Source organism: Cupressus sempervirens, chromosome 10 (assembly GCF_028749045.1).
Source record: "Cupressus sempervirens isolate cs-2001-9-10 chromosome 10, ASM2874904v1, whole genome shotgun sequence".
Lineage (NCBI taxonomy): Eukaryota > Viridiplantae > Streptophyta > Pinopsida > Cupressales > Cupressaceae > Cupressus > Cupressus sempervirens.
Window position 1 is genome coordinate 521,058,461 of NC_143127.1, and position 19,779 is coordinate 521,078,239.

Genomic DNA, 19,779 nt, shown 5'->3' on the forward strand with positions numbered 1-19,779 from the left:
TCCTAATAATAAGGAGATTATAAACTGTCAGTTTGTTGATGATACTTCCTTGTTTCATGAAGCCTCTGAAGAGAATTTTGTTGCCATGATCAATAAACTTAACTTTTGTAAAAATTTTGGAGCTAGATTATCTCATGCCAAATCTATTTGTCTTGGTTGGGATGATCAACCTCCTAACTAGTTTAGTAAATTTGATTTCCAATGGGGTGGTCCCTCTAAAATTATCAAATATTTGGGTATCCCCTTCTCTGTTGATCCCTCTTTAAAAGCGATGTGGGGTTGGGTCAAGGATAATATCCATAATAAGCTGAACAAGTGGTACAATAGGTCTCTATCTCTTGCTGGAAGAATCCAAGTTTGCCAAAAGATTTTGTCTTCTTACAATATATATTATGCCTTTGCTTGGATGTTTAATGACTACGCTATTAGAAATTATCTCTGGTCTGATGGGAAGGGCAATAAAAAGTTGCATTCTGTCAATTGGAATTGGTGTCATGTTGATAAGCTCCTTGGGGGCTTGGGGTTGAAAGATCTACGACTTTGTGGTATTGCTTTAGCCTCCAAATGGATCTTTCATGCCTTAGAGGGAGATGATCCTTGGAAAGTTTTGATTCGTAATAATATTGAGAGGGGATATCCTAAAAATGCTAAATTCTGGAAAAATCTTCCTTTTACTGATCTCATTTGTGGTGAATTTCCCATTATAGTTCAAGGCTCAGTGGTTTTTAAATCCATCTGGAAAGCTTGGAACCATGTTAGGCTTGGAAAGTTTTGATTCGTAATAATATTGAGAGGGGATATCCTAAAAATGCTAAATTCTGGAAAAATCTTCCTTTCACTGATCTCATTTGTGGTGAATTTCTCATTATAGTTCAAGGCTCGGTGGTTTTTAAATCCATCTGGAAAGCTTGGAACCATGTTAGGCAATTCATCACTAACAAAGACTTCTATGATAATAAAACCCTCCATGGTGAAAGATCCATTTGGTGGAACCTTAAGCTTGGTAATAAACCCCTTGCTCTTACCCAAGGGTGCTCGACTAAGTATTGGACTAACCTTGGAATCAAACAATTCATTGATATCTTTGAAATGGACAGACTTATCCCTTGGGATGTTTTAAAGAATAAATTTATACTTCCTGACTCTCATAAAAAGACTTATAGTATGATTGTTAAAGCTAGTAAAGATATCCCTACCCTTTGTCATGTGGACTCTAATAGTTATTTGAAGATAAAATGGCCTGATGGTATCATCATCTCCAAACTTAAAGTGAAGAATATTTATTCTGTTTTAAATTATAATGTTGACATCATCAATCATATTAACAATATTTGGAATACCGATTTGGATATTTCTTCTTGGATGAAGTTTTTTGATTATCTTTGGAAAAGTCCTATTGATCCTAAAATTAAATGTTTTAAATGGTTACTTATTCTCAATAAGCTACCTATTAGGAACTCTTTCTCTGATATTAACCATTGCAGCATTTGCAGAACCCTAGAAACGGGAAAACATATTTTCTTTGAGTGCACTTTTGCCAAAGAGGTTTGGTTAATGTTTGGTATTTCTATCCCTTCTAATTTCAGTAATTTTGAAGTTATTATTGGCTTGATCTCTAATGCTAGAAAAGATGTTAATATGTTTTGGGATATTACCTCATCTAACATTTTATGGCAAATTTGGAAGTGCAGAAATGTAGAAAGCTTTCAAAATTTCCCCAGAATGCTTACTAAGGTTTTTCGAAGTCTCACATACTTTAAAATTTTCTCGCAGATTCAGATGACCATGAAAATCAACAAGGCTAAACTCAAAAGGCTACTCAAGGACGATCATGCTACCTTTTTTGCGAATGAGGTTAATAATGGATATTTCTGGAGGCTGCACCTAGATAATATACATGCTTTCATTCAAATCTTCAATAGGTTTAGCAAAGAGATTAAAAGAAGACCTCACAATGCTTCTAGTGAGATGGTTTACATGCAGAATCAAATTCAAGATCCGAAAAGCGTGGTGTGGATGGATGGCCCCTTGGGCTGGGTGGCTTGGGTGGACACCTAGGTTGATGTGCTTTACTTGGTGTCATGGTCTATGATTTTGTTCGGTTGTTTCGTTGTATATACTTCATTTTTGAAGGTGTGAGGCTTGGCCTCTGAACTCTGATACTCTATGATCTCCTGTATTTTTTTTTTTGATCTCCTTATTTCTAATATAAAAAATAAAATATTTAATTAATATTATAAAATTTGATTAATTTTAAAAATTTTTAAATTATACTTTTACATTAAAAATCTAATTTGTGATTTAGAAATTTTTTTTAATAAAAAAACTATAAATAAAAGATTCTAAATAAAAATAATTTATATTTTAATATAGATGTCATCATACTACTATAACTAATTGAGTTGTATCTTAAAATATTAATAATTTATTTAAACTAAAAAAATTATATAAAATATTATTGATAAAATATAATCACAAGTTATTATATAAGAAAAATATTTTATTAAAATAATTGTATAGTAACATATTATTAATACAATTATTTTACATAACAAAATATTTTTACATTCCTAACAACCAAACTTATAAGCCAATGAAACTCAAGTGAAATAAATTTTTAAATTTTAAAAATTAAAAATCTCATAAATAAACATTACAAAAATTAAAAGTTAAAATGAAAATGAAAAATACTTACAGTTTAATAACTAGTTAAGTAGTAGAACTCATTGCAATAGTATAGCGTACAATAAGAAAAATAATAATAATAATATTAATTATATAATCTTAAATTATAAAATAAATATAAATTTAATATAAATCGATTAAAAAAATTTAATATAAGAAATTATAAAACAAACCAAAAAAAATGTAAGAACAAATTCAACGTAAAAAAAATTAAAATTTATAAAATTAAAACATAAAACAAATTCACACAAATCTATACGCCTTATGAAGACATAATTATAATTGAGACATTCAACGAAAACAAATCCAAAACCATTTGAAGAAAATGTGTTATCCTCAAAAACGAGATTGGGACTAAAATCCCGCATTGTGATTTGCGAAAATCGTAAATCAGTTGAATAAAGACATCGTAAATTGAGAAACTATGAGGTGCGGTTCTGATTGAGAATTTGTGGAGGAATTTGTGAAGGAAAGTAAAAGCGAAGGTTATCTGTTGCTGATGAAGTTGCAGATGCTGTAGGGAGTGAGGGGGGTGGTTAGAAGCCCAGTGCAAAACAAGATGATGGTAATGAGCGCAGGTGTAGTGGGAGTGGGAGTGAGAATGAGAAGACTAACTTTTCCTTCCTCTTCGTCGTGGGGTAAAAGAAAACCGGGAATCGGAAAAGGAGCTCCCCTTTCCCTTAATCTCCGCTTCCAACGCAAATGTGTTTATAATTCGAGAGATGCAGATACTAGTCCTCCTCAAGAAGCTGTTCTCAAAGCAATCTCAGGTACTACTCTCCTTTTCTTATAATTTATGTCGATACACATCTCTGCATTTAAAACCTTCTGCAGAAAGTTCACATTATTTAGCACGCGGATTCTACACAGAAATAATTGGAAACAAAGAAAGACATGATCATAATATTAATACGATACTAAACAACCTGCTTTTAAAGCTCTCTGCAGGGAGTTCACACAACTAGCAGTTGTACCTCTTGGTGCGAGATTTATAAACATCAAATCATTAGGGAAACTAAAACAAAATGTTACATAGATTAAAAACAATCCTGCATTTAAAGCACTTCAGAGAAAGTTCACATAATTAGCTGTTGGACTCTTGGTGTGAAACTTTTACACACAGAAATCATTGTGAAACCAAGGAAAGCTAGAATAGACTTTTATAAATATAAAAGTAAAAAGCATAGCAGAATTATTTACTTTTCATCCCAATTGAAAAGGATTATTCATGCAGGCATAATTAATTTGTTTGACTTTACTACATCACTGAACTTAAATCAGATCACTCAGGATAGTCTCCAGAAACCAGACCTTAAACTCAAACTTGGTGGCAGTTTGCAAAGCAGTAAAAAATAAAAGTTGTTTTTTTGTTAAATTAATTATCATTTTCTGTATTTTTTATTTTCACAGGCTCATTTCCAGAAGATTCACAATTTTCAGGTTTCAAACTTGGCCAAGTCTGTGAGTAGCCGCATACTCGTTGAGCCTGACTCAGACTTGGACCTGCAAGTCCTTTGGCAAGTCTCAACACTATCTATGGTCCCGATAACTCTACCTTGCCACATATACATACAAGACATTCTTGGATCTTCTGATTCCTAAATCCTTTATAGCTTCTGTAAAGTCTCTTGTGCAAGGGAACTTATGTTGGTCCCAACCGGTACTTGGGGGGGGCGGGGGGTGAATCAATATGCTCACTTTCACAAAATGTACCGGTTAATACAGCAAGCTTTGTTACACACATTGTTACTACCACTTTAACTATTAAGGAAATGATGAATGCTATGCAATAAAGCCATACAATATCACACACAGAAGCATTCATTAATGACACAAATATTTTTACCTAGAAATCCCCAGTGTGAAGGTGAAAACCACGGTGGGAGTAATATACCCACTAGCCTTTCCTTGCAAGTAAAAGGGTGCCCTGTTAAAGGCTTACGTTTGTTCCTTCTGAGAACACATCCTGTTAGGAATGCCAGTAACCTATTAGGATTACGACAACCTTTTAAGGCTACCTTGTTAGAGGATTTCGATCTCTTTCTGAGAGATACCTTGTTAACGGATTTCAAAGACTAAGTCACAAGTTTGTGCTGTCAAAGGCTTACAATAGTTACTATGGTTAGAAAGCACATTAAAGTCTAGATCTTAAATATTTGACACACCTTGCCTTGTAGATCCTCTGTTACTGCTCCTTGAAGACGTTGACCTCCTTCTTTAGCTTTGGCTTGGTAAACTTCCTCTGTTCACAACCTTTTCTTCCTTCTCGTGCTATACACACATGTTTGATGTTACTCTTTCTTCTCAACTGCCCTTAACTGCTTATACAGATTTCTAGTTTTCATAGTTGTAGTAACAACAACATCTTTGGATTTTTCTCTCAATAACAGTCTCCTCTTCTTATTAGCTAACTTATTTTAGAATGAAATCCAGGTGTTCTTTAAATTGCGTTCACTATTTATGAATGGAAACCCTAAAAGTTATCCTGCTCAAAATGTAAATTTGAAATTTGAATAGCACAATGAGCATAGTCACAAGACATCTGTGACTACCTATCTATAGATTCCTATGCTTGTAGGTCAGCTTGTCCATCTGCAAGTCCACAACTAGACCTGAGGCCTTGCGTGCTTTAGCTACATTTCGCTGCTTCTTTCTGCATGCTTTTCTTGTTGCATTTAGGCCTTCTCTTGTGTCGTCACATTAATGGTGACTGAGCTACGATCGTTATCCTTCCACGTCTTCCTTCACTCTTTTATCGTGACTGGTATGCCAGTCTATTGGTGGTTGCACTTGCAACTTTTTATTACTTCTTGTTAACTAGTTTCTTTTCCTCTTCAAGAGGTCTTGTTGCAACCTGTTGTTTTGCTAACATTGGAAGCTTACCTGCCTTTTCATGGAGATGTCCTATGACATCTTTGATTTGGCTAATCAGATCATCATTCTCATTATAGGATGTCCCTTCCGCAAGTCCTTTTAGGATATCTCAAACATCTACCAATGTGGTGACTTGCTTGTTGTACCTTTTGTAGTTTTGATTCATCCGTTTATATCTTTCTGTGAGTCGAGTATATTTGTTTAATTCTTTCGTGCTCAATTCTTGAACTCTCTTGCTCATTTCTTCAACTCTATCTCCAAGTTCTTCCATTTTAACAGCTTCAGTTGTGTTAGTGTTATAGAGTGCTCCCTCATCTTCTGATGTGGTAAACTCTGCTTGTTTTAGGGATTGTTCCTTCCCTTTGCTCTTCTTCTTGATTCCTAATTCCTTTGAATCTCTTTTTCTCTTCTCTTTGCCCTTTCCTAGCTTCTTGACACTCCTCTGTCCCTTGGATGGTGTCGAGGACGACTCTACTATTGGTGTCTCCTGTGGTTGAGTGGATTGCAAAGTTTCTAGTCTTTGTCTCTCTTCTTCTATATGATTTTTATTTCCACTGTAGGTAGTTGAATGTCATTCATCTCATCACCTATATCTTTTCTCCTATGTTCCTTCTCCCTTCTCTCCTAGTCTAGTTTCTTCATCATGACTGATTGCACCTTTTTCTTCTTCTTCTCTCCCCTTGGTCACATTGATGATACTGGGATGGTCTTTAGTTGTTTGTGTATCATCCTTTTGTTACTCTACTATAGTAGATGGTGCCGTTGAGGCCTGTTGCATCTCTTCGCTTTCCTTGGGTTCCTTGTTCAGGTCCTAGCTAATTTGTGTATTTTGCTTGACTTGTGCAATAGATTGTATTGCCGTCTTCTTCTTTGCACTTCTTCAAACTTGTAGTTATGAGTGCTACATTTTCTGGAGGGTTGGTATTTTGCCTGCATGATGCTACAAGATCCACGATCTCTTTCCTATTAAAACTAGGGCCCATAAATCAATGAAGATAAACAGCAATAAAAGAGACAAAAACTGAAACAAAGAACACTAGAAATATCCTGGGAAAACTCTTCTAGAATGAAGGGAAAAACTCATTCACACAACAAAAAATATCATTTTATTGATAATAGAATTCAAGTGTACAATATCCTTTGGTAGCTACGAATATATAACAATAGGAGAGACTCTTCACATTATAACTGAAGGTCTCTTGAGATTCCCATAACTCCTATAATTAATTATAACTCCTTGAATATTCATGCCTCAATGCATGTGAATGACACATGCCATTTACATTTAATATTACAAATTAAACTTAAATGTCCTTTTCAGCTGAACCTAATAATGGTAATAACATTCATATTTCCAGAGATAAAGATCTCTATCGCAGCTACCATCTTCAAAACTTCCTAGTTAGATCAGGTCTAAGATCTGTTAGTGCTTCATCTAGCATATCCTTCCATTCCTTTATGGCTTTAGACCATTTTAGCTTAACTGCCTCAAATAGTTCCTTTGGAACTGGTGACTCTAGCATTGATGGTGTTCTATTAAACACTCTTAGGCTTACTAGTACAACCTTTACAATTTTATTTCTATTTGGCTTGATAAATTTTGAAATTCTATCTCTAAGTTATTATAATTTCCATTATTTTTAATATCATCCATAATATTGAAGTGTAAGTTTCGTACCTTCCTTTGCTAATTTGTGACATTTTGTCTCTATTTCCTCCTGTTCTTCTTCCTCCAGCTGTGTTGGAGGCTTCCTCTTGCTTTTCATATTGGCTTTTCTCTTGTATCTCTTCATTGTTGGAGGCTTGGATGCTGCTGATTTCTTCTTGCTTGTTGCTTCTTCTTCCTCCTCTCACTTAGATTTAGGTGTAGAGCTATCTTTTTGTAATGTTCTAAGTACAACAGGGCTGAATGTATTACAGAGATGAAGTTAGAAAATTTTGAAATGCAAATGGAGGGATCCGTACGGTACTAGGACAATGCATAGAGAGGGCTGTACGGTGCCTCCAGGAAGGCCGTATGGTGTGAATGATGTGTGGCAGTATGGTAACCTTAACTTCTTGGCTGTATGGTGGCTGTTTGAAAGTACTGAATGCTGTACACCAAAGGAATGAAGGCCGTACGATGTCTTGAAGCACATACAGAGGGCAGCGTGTATGGTAGGCAGCTGTACGAAAGGGGGGGGCACAATGGCCGTATGGAGAAGGATGGAGGGCCAACAATGACATTACGGATAGGCTGTACAGTGGGTGTCAAGCTGGGCTGTATAGTGATGTAATCCATACAGTGATTTCCAAAGGGGTTTGTAGTGTGTGGTGAGCCATTTGGAGTGGATGGATGTGCCTAGTGCTGAGGTGAAGAAGAAATTAGGTGATTGGAAGATGATCAAAGCACTTAATATAGCCGAGATAAAACCCAAACAAGAACTGGAGAGTAAACACAAATATTCAATTAATATTTGCAATATGGTAGTGCTCCAGTTTGCTAGATCCGAGCGAGAAATACATGCACAACGAAATAGAGTGCGGGTTGAATTCCATCGAAACTGCACGAGCCAAATAGGGAAGATTTTTCACTTCTGAAATGGCGAATTAAAGAGAATTCTAACAGGAATTCGTAGTACAGAGACAAATAATCCAAAGCATACCTAAGACACCCTACAAGCTGTGCTTAAATACCTGTCGGGAAACCATTCTGAGGGTGTACAAAGATAGCCGACGGCGACACAAACTTCGAACACAAAAATACAAATGGGTCCGAGATAAATTAAATCAATCGGCCCATTACAAAGTTCAATTTATTTACAACGGGGACATTACACTTTTGTGTTAGATTGTGGGCTTTCTTCACTTGGGCTGTCTCTTCTTTAGGATCTCGCACAGTGCGTCCTATTCCTTTCTTCTTCTTTTGTTTCTTTTCTTTGGAGGCTTCTTATTGCCCCATTAACTTTTTCTTTTTCTCCTCAATTGTGCCAAGATTTTGTTGATCTTTATCAACTAGTTTATCCAACAATAGTGCGATGATGTTTCTAGTTAGGCTTTCTTCAACCTCATAGGGAAATTTAGTCAACCAGTGAGTTCTTGGTTCAACTGCCTGTACTATGCACTTGTCTATGCTGGCTAAGAAGCAAATGTTGCTTTTGTAGTCTTTTATCAGATTGACTGGTATTCTTCTCTGTAATATCCCTTTCTGGATATTTTCCCAAAAAACCTGTGATATTGAAGTGCAGATTCAAATCCGGACAGGAAATCAATATTTAATCTAAATTCCAGAACATTAATCATTCATAACCAGCAAACAAACATACGAGAAACTCCAGAAAAGAAATGTATTTATTTCCTCCAATAATTAGAAGTAAATATCAAAATCAGGAGTTAACTCAAATAACTCAAAATGTGCTATTGTATACATCAGCAATACAATAATGTGCAAAAACTTAAGTAATCCAATCTTATAAACAAAAAATGATAGTTAGATTGGAAATATAAATGAAACTTGTAAGAAAGCTAGGTTTGCGTCCAACCTTCAAACACTTCTTCAAGGGTTTGTGTCCTAGAAGAAGTAACCAGCAACTGTTTCCAGCTCCCAGATTAATATTTGCTTGAATATTATAATATTCATATATATCCTCCCATGTGGAGTCTGTTGTACCTTTATGCTTTTTTCCAATGTGATGCATGCTCTTTTAGGCAATGCGGGATAAAGCACCTTGTTTTGTCCTTTAGTCACTTAAGTGAACATAGTAACTTTTAAAAATAAAGTGACAAGTTAAATGACTTTAATAGTCACTTAGTTAGGAGACCATATAATCATTAGGCATTAAAACAGCTGGCCAAATGAACTCAGATAATCACATGCAATAGCTTGTTGGAAAGCTCTCGACGAGACGCTTCCAACCCAACACTGAGGTATCGAAATTACTGTGCTCTGATTACTTACTAAAAATTGTAAGCATCTGGACAACTTGCCAAAACTGCTTTGATGGGTCTAGAATTGGAAATTTCTAGGCCAAATCTCGAATTGAACCCCATAAAGGACCTATCCGCCCCCGAACCTAGCCGAAGTGAGCTGGCCACACAGAATTATAATGTCTGAGAAAAAGGGGACATTACAAAGCCTCCTCTCTCAAAGATTGCTTGCCTTGAAGCAATCCGCTCATACCTGTAGAAACCAAATGCCAGGATCCCATACTCACCTCGAGAATGTGGTTTTACTCCTCAGCCGATGTACCTCAGCATGCATCTTCCCAAACTTAGAATGGTGAAACAAGACAATAGGAATCAATGTGCCAGATAACTGAATGCCAAGATTCCAAGTCTCATTGCAAAGGGACACCAACGGCTATGTGCTACTGCCCCGTGTGCCACTACCCTCAGTCAGAATGAATGCCTCACTCCATGAGTGCCCCTGCGAGTCTCTACTGTCAAGTGATGATGGGAGCTCGGCAATATACCAATATCCACCCCAAGATGATAATGACCAAACTCTCCTTCTAGCTCCCCGATAAAAGGCAATGCATTGGGATGCTCCCCTTGGATCCCAAATTAGAACTCGTGCACTGACTGAGATATCACTGACCAGCTCCTGTGATATCTGTACCATTGTACTACTGTACCACTCCTACAATAACTGCATCAGTGACAATGATAGATCCGACCAATCTAACTCCACCACTATATCACCCTAGTGGAAACGGAGTAATCTTAATCTCTGGAACTCTGATGTGTCAGAAGGCTGAAACACACAGATCATAGTCACAGCATAATCCACTAGATGTAAGATACTATTAACACTTGGATCCCTAATCAACCAATACATCATGTCAACCCTGTCGCCACCTGGATCCCAAAACAATCAAACCCCACATCCATTCGCCATATAGAGGTAAAAATACCTGGTAGTGTCTATAACACAACATCTCTTTACAACTCCTGCTAAACTCCCATGGATGTGATAACTAACCAAGCCATCATGCCAACTGACACCATAGTCGTCCTGTAAAAAATGTACCCATAAGAGAACTTTGTGACATAGAAGTAGCAAACCATGTTGGATACATATCAACGTGATGTATAACTAACTGCTTTCCCTGCAAGTAATCCCCCACAAACAGCTGAGTTGGATGCTTGCATCCACTAATCCCACCTTCCGAAGATGGTGAATACCCATCCTACAAAGGATGATATAATTCTGGAACCAACCCACACCGATGCATCATCAAGTCCTCCGTGCGTGGGTCAACAGAAAAATGATGAGCACTCCTCACTGTGTATTCGCGGTAAAATGCTCCAACCTCTGTAATGACTCATCACTAAAAACACTTGAATCAAGCAACTGATCCCTCTAACTCTGAAAATCAACAAGTCGACATCCAAAATCAGCTGCATGGAATGAAGTGACAGATTTGCTTCCAGGCGATGGAAACAAATCAACATGAAAGCTATACTCCCAACCGGATGACACTCTGCGAATGCCCTGTGTGGATGATAGAGCAGCGTCGTGTACTACCACACAACTCTCAGGAGAATCCACCATTGTGACACAAGGGCTACCAGTAAATTGTCCTGTATCAACTGTCACGGCACTAACCTTAGGAGAACTTGATACAACTAGTGTTTCTCTACTATTCTCCACCAAAGTACTTGTCCCAGCTGAAATATCTGTGATAGATGTAACCACATCCCTACTACAACCCATGGATATAAAATTCTTATCAACTGCCTCTGTATGTAACTGTACTATATTTGCAGTAGGTGGAGATTGTGCCAAACTCAACTCCTCTGTAAGCTTCTTAGTTTGTAATTGTGACTCTTGAAGGGCCAACTGGGCACTCTGCAAGGAGTCCATAGTCACCTCAAGCTCATGAGTGAGCTTATCAACCTTCTCCTCGTTTCCCTACAATGCAATAGAACAAATGCGATCACACTCGAGAAGAAAATCTCTATTTGCAAGTAGTTGTAGGTAATTTTGTTTCATCATTCCAATCGCTTCTCAAAGTGCATGTATCTCTGCAAGGGAAAAAACACTATCACCATGCTCATCTGTCAAAGGAGTACTCCAAACATATGTGGCCAACATTTGACGAGCAACATCAAAATGCTTAACGGTTGTGGCAACCATCCTGTCATTAACCTTCAATTGGCTTGCTAAATGATGATCCCCTTGTGATGAAATAATTCCACAAAATCTTCCAATTTGTCATCCGCACTGTGATTTGAGGCTGAATCAATGTTACTCACCATATGATAAGCAACATCGTGTATGCTATCATCTAGGCACTCCTCAATATCTAGGATTTTGTTGCTACGCACCTCATAGGATGGCTCAACTGACGAGGTCTAGCTGCTGATATAACAATATCTTCACACTCTTCCACTTCCAAGGTGGTTGCGTATCCATCCACATCATGATCTTGGGATTCATTGTCATCAAATAAATTTTCTGATTAATTTTCTAAGGTCTGATTTTTGCCCTCCATAAGGTCAGCTGTATGATGCTCACTAACTGCTGGGAATTCATCATAGAGGCTTCTAGATACTATAGGGACCTCTTGTTCCTCTTTCCTTTTTGTACTATTATCAAGTTGATCAATGGCTTCCTTATGTAAATTTCTGTACCTGTCCTCTATAAGGAGATCTTGAGCCAAATCATAGCATTTATTTCTTATCATATCCGCCTTGTTTTGTAGTTCTAGCTGAAAGTCCACATAATTAATGAAGGGTAATTCTTTTTGAAGCTTTGACGAAAATTTGTTATAAACATCGTACAGTCTTCTCACTTTAGTGTTACATTCATCAAGATCTTTGACTTGCCCATCATGAGAGTACCTTGAATTGTTATTTTTTTGAAGGTTTGTTGTAGCCATGTTCTTGAGTTTTGCGTCTTCAAATCTTCCTGTCTTTCTATGCTTGTATTGAAAGATTGATCAAGATCTATTGTACTGCTGCATATTAAATAGCTACTGAACTGTCACCTGCAGATGACTTGCACTGAGATATGCCCCTGCGAAATATAGATGACACTGTCCAGCTTTTTGAATCTGCTTCCGACTCAACGCCAATCATAGTAATTACACTTCACAAATTCTGATCCTGTACTGATCTCACCTAAACTGATCAGAAATTCCATCTCTCACTGCATATTAGGATGTCCATGGTGCAATTTTTTGCCGTCAATTTGTTTTGACTTTAACTTAATATTCAGACCCGAACCTTGCTGTTGTGACTTGAAGAAATAGTCAGATTTGGTTTGATGATAATGGAATCACTTCTTGCTGAATGGAAAACGTGATGTAGTTTCCAGAATAAATATTGTTTTCTGATTCTGTATGATATCACTGAAATAATCTGAACGTGAATTTTAGATTTAATTGCTGTATCCAGGTGTATTTTACTATTGAAGGAATTTTGTCAAACAATTTGTAACAGTGAAGATACTTCTGTCTCAGCAGTAAAGAGAATCCTCCAACTCAAACACAAGCTTAGCAATTATATTTGGTAAATGTAATGAATTTTCAGACCTTCTAACAGTAAATATATAAACTCAGTAATAAAATACCATTGTTCAGACCTTCCAGAATCGATGAATGAAATCACATTAATAACTCAAGGAAATATAACATTAACATCCACACTGAACTGGGCAACATTTCATTCTTACATTACAATGTAATCACAGATGTCCTTGTATTAAGAAATGTAATATCAGCACAGAGTTTCCAGTTTATATAAGGCAATAAGATGACAGACACGGAATGATGGAAGAAATCGTTCAATATTAGTGACGCCCAGTGAAGTACTCTTCCAGCTCATATCTTATTCACAACCGACCACTATTGGAAATGGAGTCAAAGCTGCAACTAACCCGACCCTGTTTGTACTTTGCTGATGTCCTGTTGCAGACCCGTGTCTTGCTGCGGATATAACATAAGGCGAATGAAATCCGTGTTTAAACTACCGACTGGAATGATAGTGGTTGCGTCTTTGCATGACCCGCGTTCACCAGAAATCCCTCACAACCCAACCTTCTGCTTATTCATACACCTGCTATGCAGGGAAGAATTCCTGTTTGAAACGTATGAAGACCCCTTGGTAATCCCGTGGACAGAATACAATCTCCAGATTAGTTAGCTGCAGGCAAAATGTAATAGGAGATAATTTCCACAGCAAGTCAAATTGTGATATTGCTATCAGGTTTTAATTGTGTGATTTTGAGTCAAACTCATTGACCCATGTTTCATGAGTAGTGATTCAACATGAATCCATCTCTCATGAGAATAAATGGAACACTTGGCACTCATTGGATCTAGGTGATGCTCATAGGGGTGAAGCACCGAGACTTCCGGGAAGTCACCCATCCCAGTACTACTCCAGCTTGAGTGCACTTAACTACAGAGGTTGCAAGCTTTGGGTTTAACCATGGAGGAAATTCCGTAGTTAAGCACGCTCAGGCTGGAGTAGTACTGGGATGGGTGACCTCCCGGGAAGTCTCGGTGCTTCACCCTTGTGAGCATCACCTAGATCCAATGAGTGTCAAGTGTTCCATTTATTCTCATGAGAGATGGATTCATGTTGAATCACTACTCATGAAACATGGGTCATTGAGTTTGACTCAAAATCACACAGTTAAAACCTAATAGCAATATCACAAAATGTAATAACTGACTCCTCCCTCTAACATCAGTTATAAGGCACAGATAGTAAACAATCAATCCGTGCATAATCGGGTCAGCACGTGAACGCCCTAGGACAATATCTTGTTGACGTTTTCAAAGCCCACGATATTCACCTCTGAAACCCGATTGTTATTTCCACCCACCAATAAATTCAAATGCCTTCACTCAGGGATATCCAATTGCGTATATGAAATACCGAATGCATCCCACTTATCAGATTGACCTACAGATGACTACGGCAAAGGAGTTCCCAAAATGACGTCCATGAAGTAATACAAATACGAATGACTCCTTTCGGATTCCTTCTTTGTTATTTTGCCTAGTTTTAGTTCTCCAAACAGACTGTAAGTAGGAAGTTCGAATTTACCCAATGAGCACCACAGACTGGAAATAATCAAATAACTCAGAACTCCCTTACCTCCATAAACTTGCTCCACTGATATCTTTTCTGACTTGCCAATTGCTTGCCCAAATTTGTATAATCTCAACTAGGAAAGAAGACTAGGGTGACGTCCAACCTTCTCGAAAATCTCAGACTTGAGGGTTTTCGTCCTCAAGGCTCAACCAATCACATTTAAGCAACCAAAACTCAATGTGTTTGATTTCATAAAATTTCTTGTGTAATAGACCTTTAACTTCAAGGATTCTTCTCCTAGAATAAACTTCCACAGGATGGCAGGATCTCAAGCTCTGATACCACTATAATATCCCTTTTCGGATATTTTCCCAAAAAACCTGTGATATTGAAGTGCAGATTCAAATCCGGACAGTTTACCAATATTTAGTCTAAATTCCAGAACATTAATTGTTCATAACCAGCAAATAAACATACGAGAAACTCTAGAAAAGAAATGTATTTATATCCTCCAATAATCAGAAGTACATATTAAAACCAAGAGTTAACTCAAATAACTCAAAATGCGCTACTATATTAGACATTAGCAATACAATAACATGCAACAACTCAAGTAATCCAATCTTATAAATAGAAAATGACAATCAGATTGGAAATATAAATGAAACCTATAAGAAGGCTAGGTTTGCGTCCAACCTTCAAACGCTTCTTCAAGGGTTTGCGTCCTAGAAGAAGTAACCAGCAACTGTTTCCAGCTCCCAGATTAATATTTTCTTGAATATTATAATCTTCATATATATCCTCCCATGTGGAGTTTGTTGTACCTTCATGCTTTTTCTCAATGTGATGCATGCTCTTATAGGCAATGTGGGATAAAACACCTTTTTTTGTCCTTTAGTCACTTAAGTGAACATAGTAACTTTTAAAAATAAAGTGACAAGTTAAATGACTTTAATAGTCACTTAGTTAGGAGACCATAGAATCATCTGACATTAAAATAGCTGACCAAATGAACTCAAATAATCACATGCAATAGCTCGTTGGAAAGCTCTCAACAAGACGCTTCCAACCCAACGTTGAGGTACCGAAATTACTGTGCTCTGATTACTTACTAAAAATAGTAAGCATTTGGACAACCTGCCAAAACTGCTCTGATGCGTCTGGAATTGGAAATGTCTAGGCCAAATCTTGAATTGAACCCCATAAAGGACCTATCCGCCCCCGAAGCTAGGCGAAGTGAGCTGGGCACATAGAATTATAATTTCCAAGAAAAAGGGGACATTACATTCTCCTTCTTTGCATGTCTGCTTGGAATTTCTTGAAGTTTTATCAAGCTTCTCTAGATGGCGTCTGCCCAATCTGTTGTGCAAGTTCAATATCTAAGGTATGATGTTGTTCCTTGACTTCCATTGGAACTCTTTGTAACCAGGGAACTCTCCCTTGAAGTAGAAAAATATGCTTACTGTATTGCGCTGAATTTGAATATGTGTTCACTACTGTCTGTCTTAATCTTTCTTAGACTCTCTGCCATCTGCCCATGTAATCAGCCACTTAGATTGAGCTTGGTTTTCTCCTTTATTAATTTGGTGTGCTCCATACATCGCTCTAGCAGGCACACTATTTGACTGACTAGACTAGTAAAGTCTGTGTGTAATCACCCTTGCTACAAACTGTACTTTCAGATCAGGAAATATCCTTCAGTGAGCACATTCTGGCATTGCAATGGCATCCAGTCAGTTTTGTTACTTCCTCAGTTGTGTGCTTTTGAGTGCTTGGTTCCACTGAACCCTGTCACCCTCGATCACATCCTTCGTGATCTTGTATGGCTTATCCAATCACATGCATTCATGGTGCATCCCACTGAGCATGAATCTTACCCATTCGTCCCTGAAAAAAGTTGGGATATCCATTATGTGGGCTAGGGTTGACTCTTCTAGATCTCTGAGGTCTTCCCCCCCCTGATCTTTCACACAAAACTCCTCATACATATCTCTAATCTCTGCATCTCCGAGCTTTACTATCTTTGCCGTGAGATAGTCACCGTCTTTAATCAATAGTACATTGCTTGGGAGCAAGGATATGGCTCCTTTCATATCCCTTTTGCCGGTGCTCAACAAGATCGACTTATAGACATGTGGCTCAAGATCCTGTCCATTGACCAGTGTGACTTTGAATAGACCATTATATTGTGTCACTGCGAGTTGTAGCTCTGGTATTGTCTTTTGATCTATTGCTCTAAGTTGATTCTACAGTTTCAGTGCAACTAGTGGCTTCTTAAGTTCACATAAAGAGTTGCTCTTTTGGTAGCTAGGGTTTCGCAAACAAAAAGTTCTATTGGATCTCAAGATTGCAAAAAATGATCTTTGCTTGGCGATATATCTATTTATAGATCCGATGGAAAAAGTAATTTTGAGGTCCAAAAGGTAATCTTATCTCTTACAGAGACCTTTGTGCAATAAATGTCTTCTAACCATTCATCCAACGGTAAGATTTTGGAGACACCCTGTCTTCCACTTTTAGATGCGACGCATTCACTTTCTTTTGAATCACTAGTTGTGACTTACCGGTTTGCATGTGGGGACCGATGCAAAGCTGATCTCACTTGCCTAACTCCTGTTAAGCTTTTCTTGGCTCAACTTGATTGGGAACACTCACCACTTGCCAATGAGCTTGCCACTTCTCCAATCTTTACTCCAATATTCTCCGATCTTTTTTTGATCCACACTTTAGCGAAGTCCTTGTAAACTTGCTCAACATCAATGGCCTTGCCTTTTCCTTTTATTTTTATTGTGGTGTTGTTTGGGTTTTTGCTTGACCCAACAATCCTTGACTACATGACCCATCTTGTGACATTTGTAGCATGTTCTCCTTGTGTTGTTCCATGTTCTTGCATGGTTCCATTGACCTGTCCACTACCTGCATTGTGATGCAATTTGACCATCATTTCCACAAGCAAAGTAGACCTATCTCTTGCTCTTAGGAGAGGATTGATATGATCCAGTACTCGATCCACAATCTTTTTCACTATGACCATAAATGTCACAGTAGTAGCAGTATTTTTCTGCTCTAGCTTTATTTGCAAGCATTCATGTGTACTGTGTCCATACCGGTAACAACTATAATATTTAACTTGTGTCCTATTTTACTTGTTAGAGACTTTTGATATCTTTTTGAGAGATACCTTGTTAAAGGATTTCAAAGACTTATCACAAGTCTGCCCTGTTAAAGACTTATCACAAGTCTGCCCTGTTAAAGACTTACAATAGTTGCTATGGTTAGAAAACACACTATAGTCTGTATCTTAAATTTTTGGCACACCTTGCCTTGTAGATCCTCTGTGAGTGCTCCTTGAAGATTCGTTGATCTCCTTCTTTAGCTCTGGCTTGGTGAACTTCCTCTATTCACTGCCTTTTCTTCCTTCAGGTGTTGTACACACCTGTCTGATGTCACTCTCTCTTCTCAACTGCCCTTAACTACTTATACAGATATCTAGTTCTCATAGTTGCAGCAACAACAATGTCTTTGGCTTTTTCTCTCGATAACAGTCTCTTCTCTTCTTATCAGCCAACTTATTTTTGAATGAAATCCAAGTGATCTTTAAATCGGGTCCATTGTTTACAGATCGAAACCCTAAAAGTTATCCCGCTCAAAGTGTACATTTGAAATCTGAATTGCACAGTGAGCATAGTCACAAGAAACCCGTGACTACCTATTCGTAGATGCCTATGGTTTTATGCCAGCTTGTCCATCTGCAAGTCTACAACTAGACCTGAGGCCTTGCATGCTTCAGCTGCATTTTGTGGCTTCTTTCTGCATGCTTGTCTTGTCACATTCAGACCTTCTCTTGTGTCGTCACATCAATGGTGGCTGACCTACAATCATTATCCTTCCGCGTCTTCCTTCACTCTTCTGTTGTGACTGGTATGCCAGTCTACCGGTGGTTGCACTTGCAATGCCTTTTTACTTCTTGTTAACCAGTTGCCAATCAATGACAGCAGTTCCTACTAAATCAATGCTCGAGTTCTTACTCACCACTTTTCCTGGTCGATGCAACTTAGTCCAACAACACAGCCATCTGTGATCAATATCTCTTGAACACAGTGTGAGGGCTGATGAAAACTTCATGATTTAGGGTGCACTGCAGTGCGAACAATATATTATATCACATTTAATAGTCATTCATGATATAGTGTGATTTTGATTGCTTTTATTGTGCCTGTGCTGATTCAATGTGCTTGCTGGCTTGAGCTTTTGTGTTGATATTGTGGGTGTTCATACCCTTGCTTTCGTGTTCTAAACTTTAACTAGGCCGATGTGTTGCAGGGCTCTATGGGCCTATTAGGCTACTGGTCTCACGGTTTCAGATTATTTGCGTTTCTGGAGTGTATTCATGTCAGGGATGAGATTCCTCATTTGTGATGTCATGTGGCTTGGACTAGGCTGAAAATTCCTGAGGTAATGATAAAAATAAATTATATTTTACAAGCAAGGATTGCCTTCACTGATTCTGCTACTAAATATTTTTATACATAACTCCTCCCTTTGGTCTAGTTGATTCAGCCATGTGTCTTGGAACTCCAATGCCATTAAAATTTAGCTTAGGCTGGAATCTTATTTTAATGGAAAGGTCCTCCTGATGATGAGGAGAATCACTACAGCTCAATACTGATTCTTGAGAACCACCTTTGCTAAATTATTTACAGCTACATCCACAGAAAAATAGACCAAATCCATTCCTTAATCTGTTCTCCAAACATTTGCACAACAATAAGTATTCATTAATGCATTGGTTTAAGAGTTCGAATCTTATTAGTATAATAAAAAAGAAAATTAATGCAACTATTTCAAAGAAGATTAGTCAAGTGAATATTATTGGAGGAAGACAAAAGTGGGAAAATCTGTTCTTTTCATGATCATAACACTATTTTTAAAGAAACGAAAATACTAGATGTACCTAAAATTGTCATTAGTTGAAAAACCATAGGTGATTGCAGGTTTTAATAGCAGTAATTTTGGAAACTCTTCTGAATCACCATGCTTGAGAGGATCCTTGAACAACTGTTTATCCATACCCAGCTCTGGGGTGTGTTTTTTAGGGGGTTCCATAGGGTTTTTTTTTTTGATCGGTAAGTCCCATAGGCTGTTTTGGTCTCGTGACATTATTAAAATCTTTCATTCATTCATTCTATTTTT

At 37.6% G+C, this 19,779-nt stretch overlaps 1 protein-coding gene across 1 annotated transcript in view; it reads left to right on the forward strand.

Annotated features, from left to right (window-relative positions):
- Window positions 1-2,940: 2,940 nt before the first annotated feature.
- The window catches only part of LOC149534936 (phosphoribosylformylglycinamidine synthase), a 290,247-nt gene continuing 273,408 nt past the window's right edge, over window positions 2,941-19,779 (forward strand). Inside the window, exon 1 of the mRNA XM_089806438.1 lies at window positions 2,941-3,455. Within this exon, the coding sequence (XP_089662564.1) occupies window positions 3,245-3,455 (211 nt within the window). The 5' untranslated portion in view covers window positions 2,941-3,244. The remainder of the gene's footprint in view (window positions 3,456-19,779) is intronic.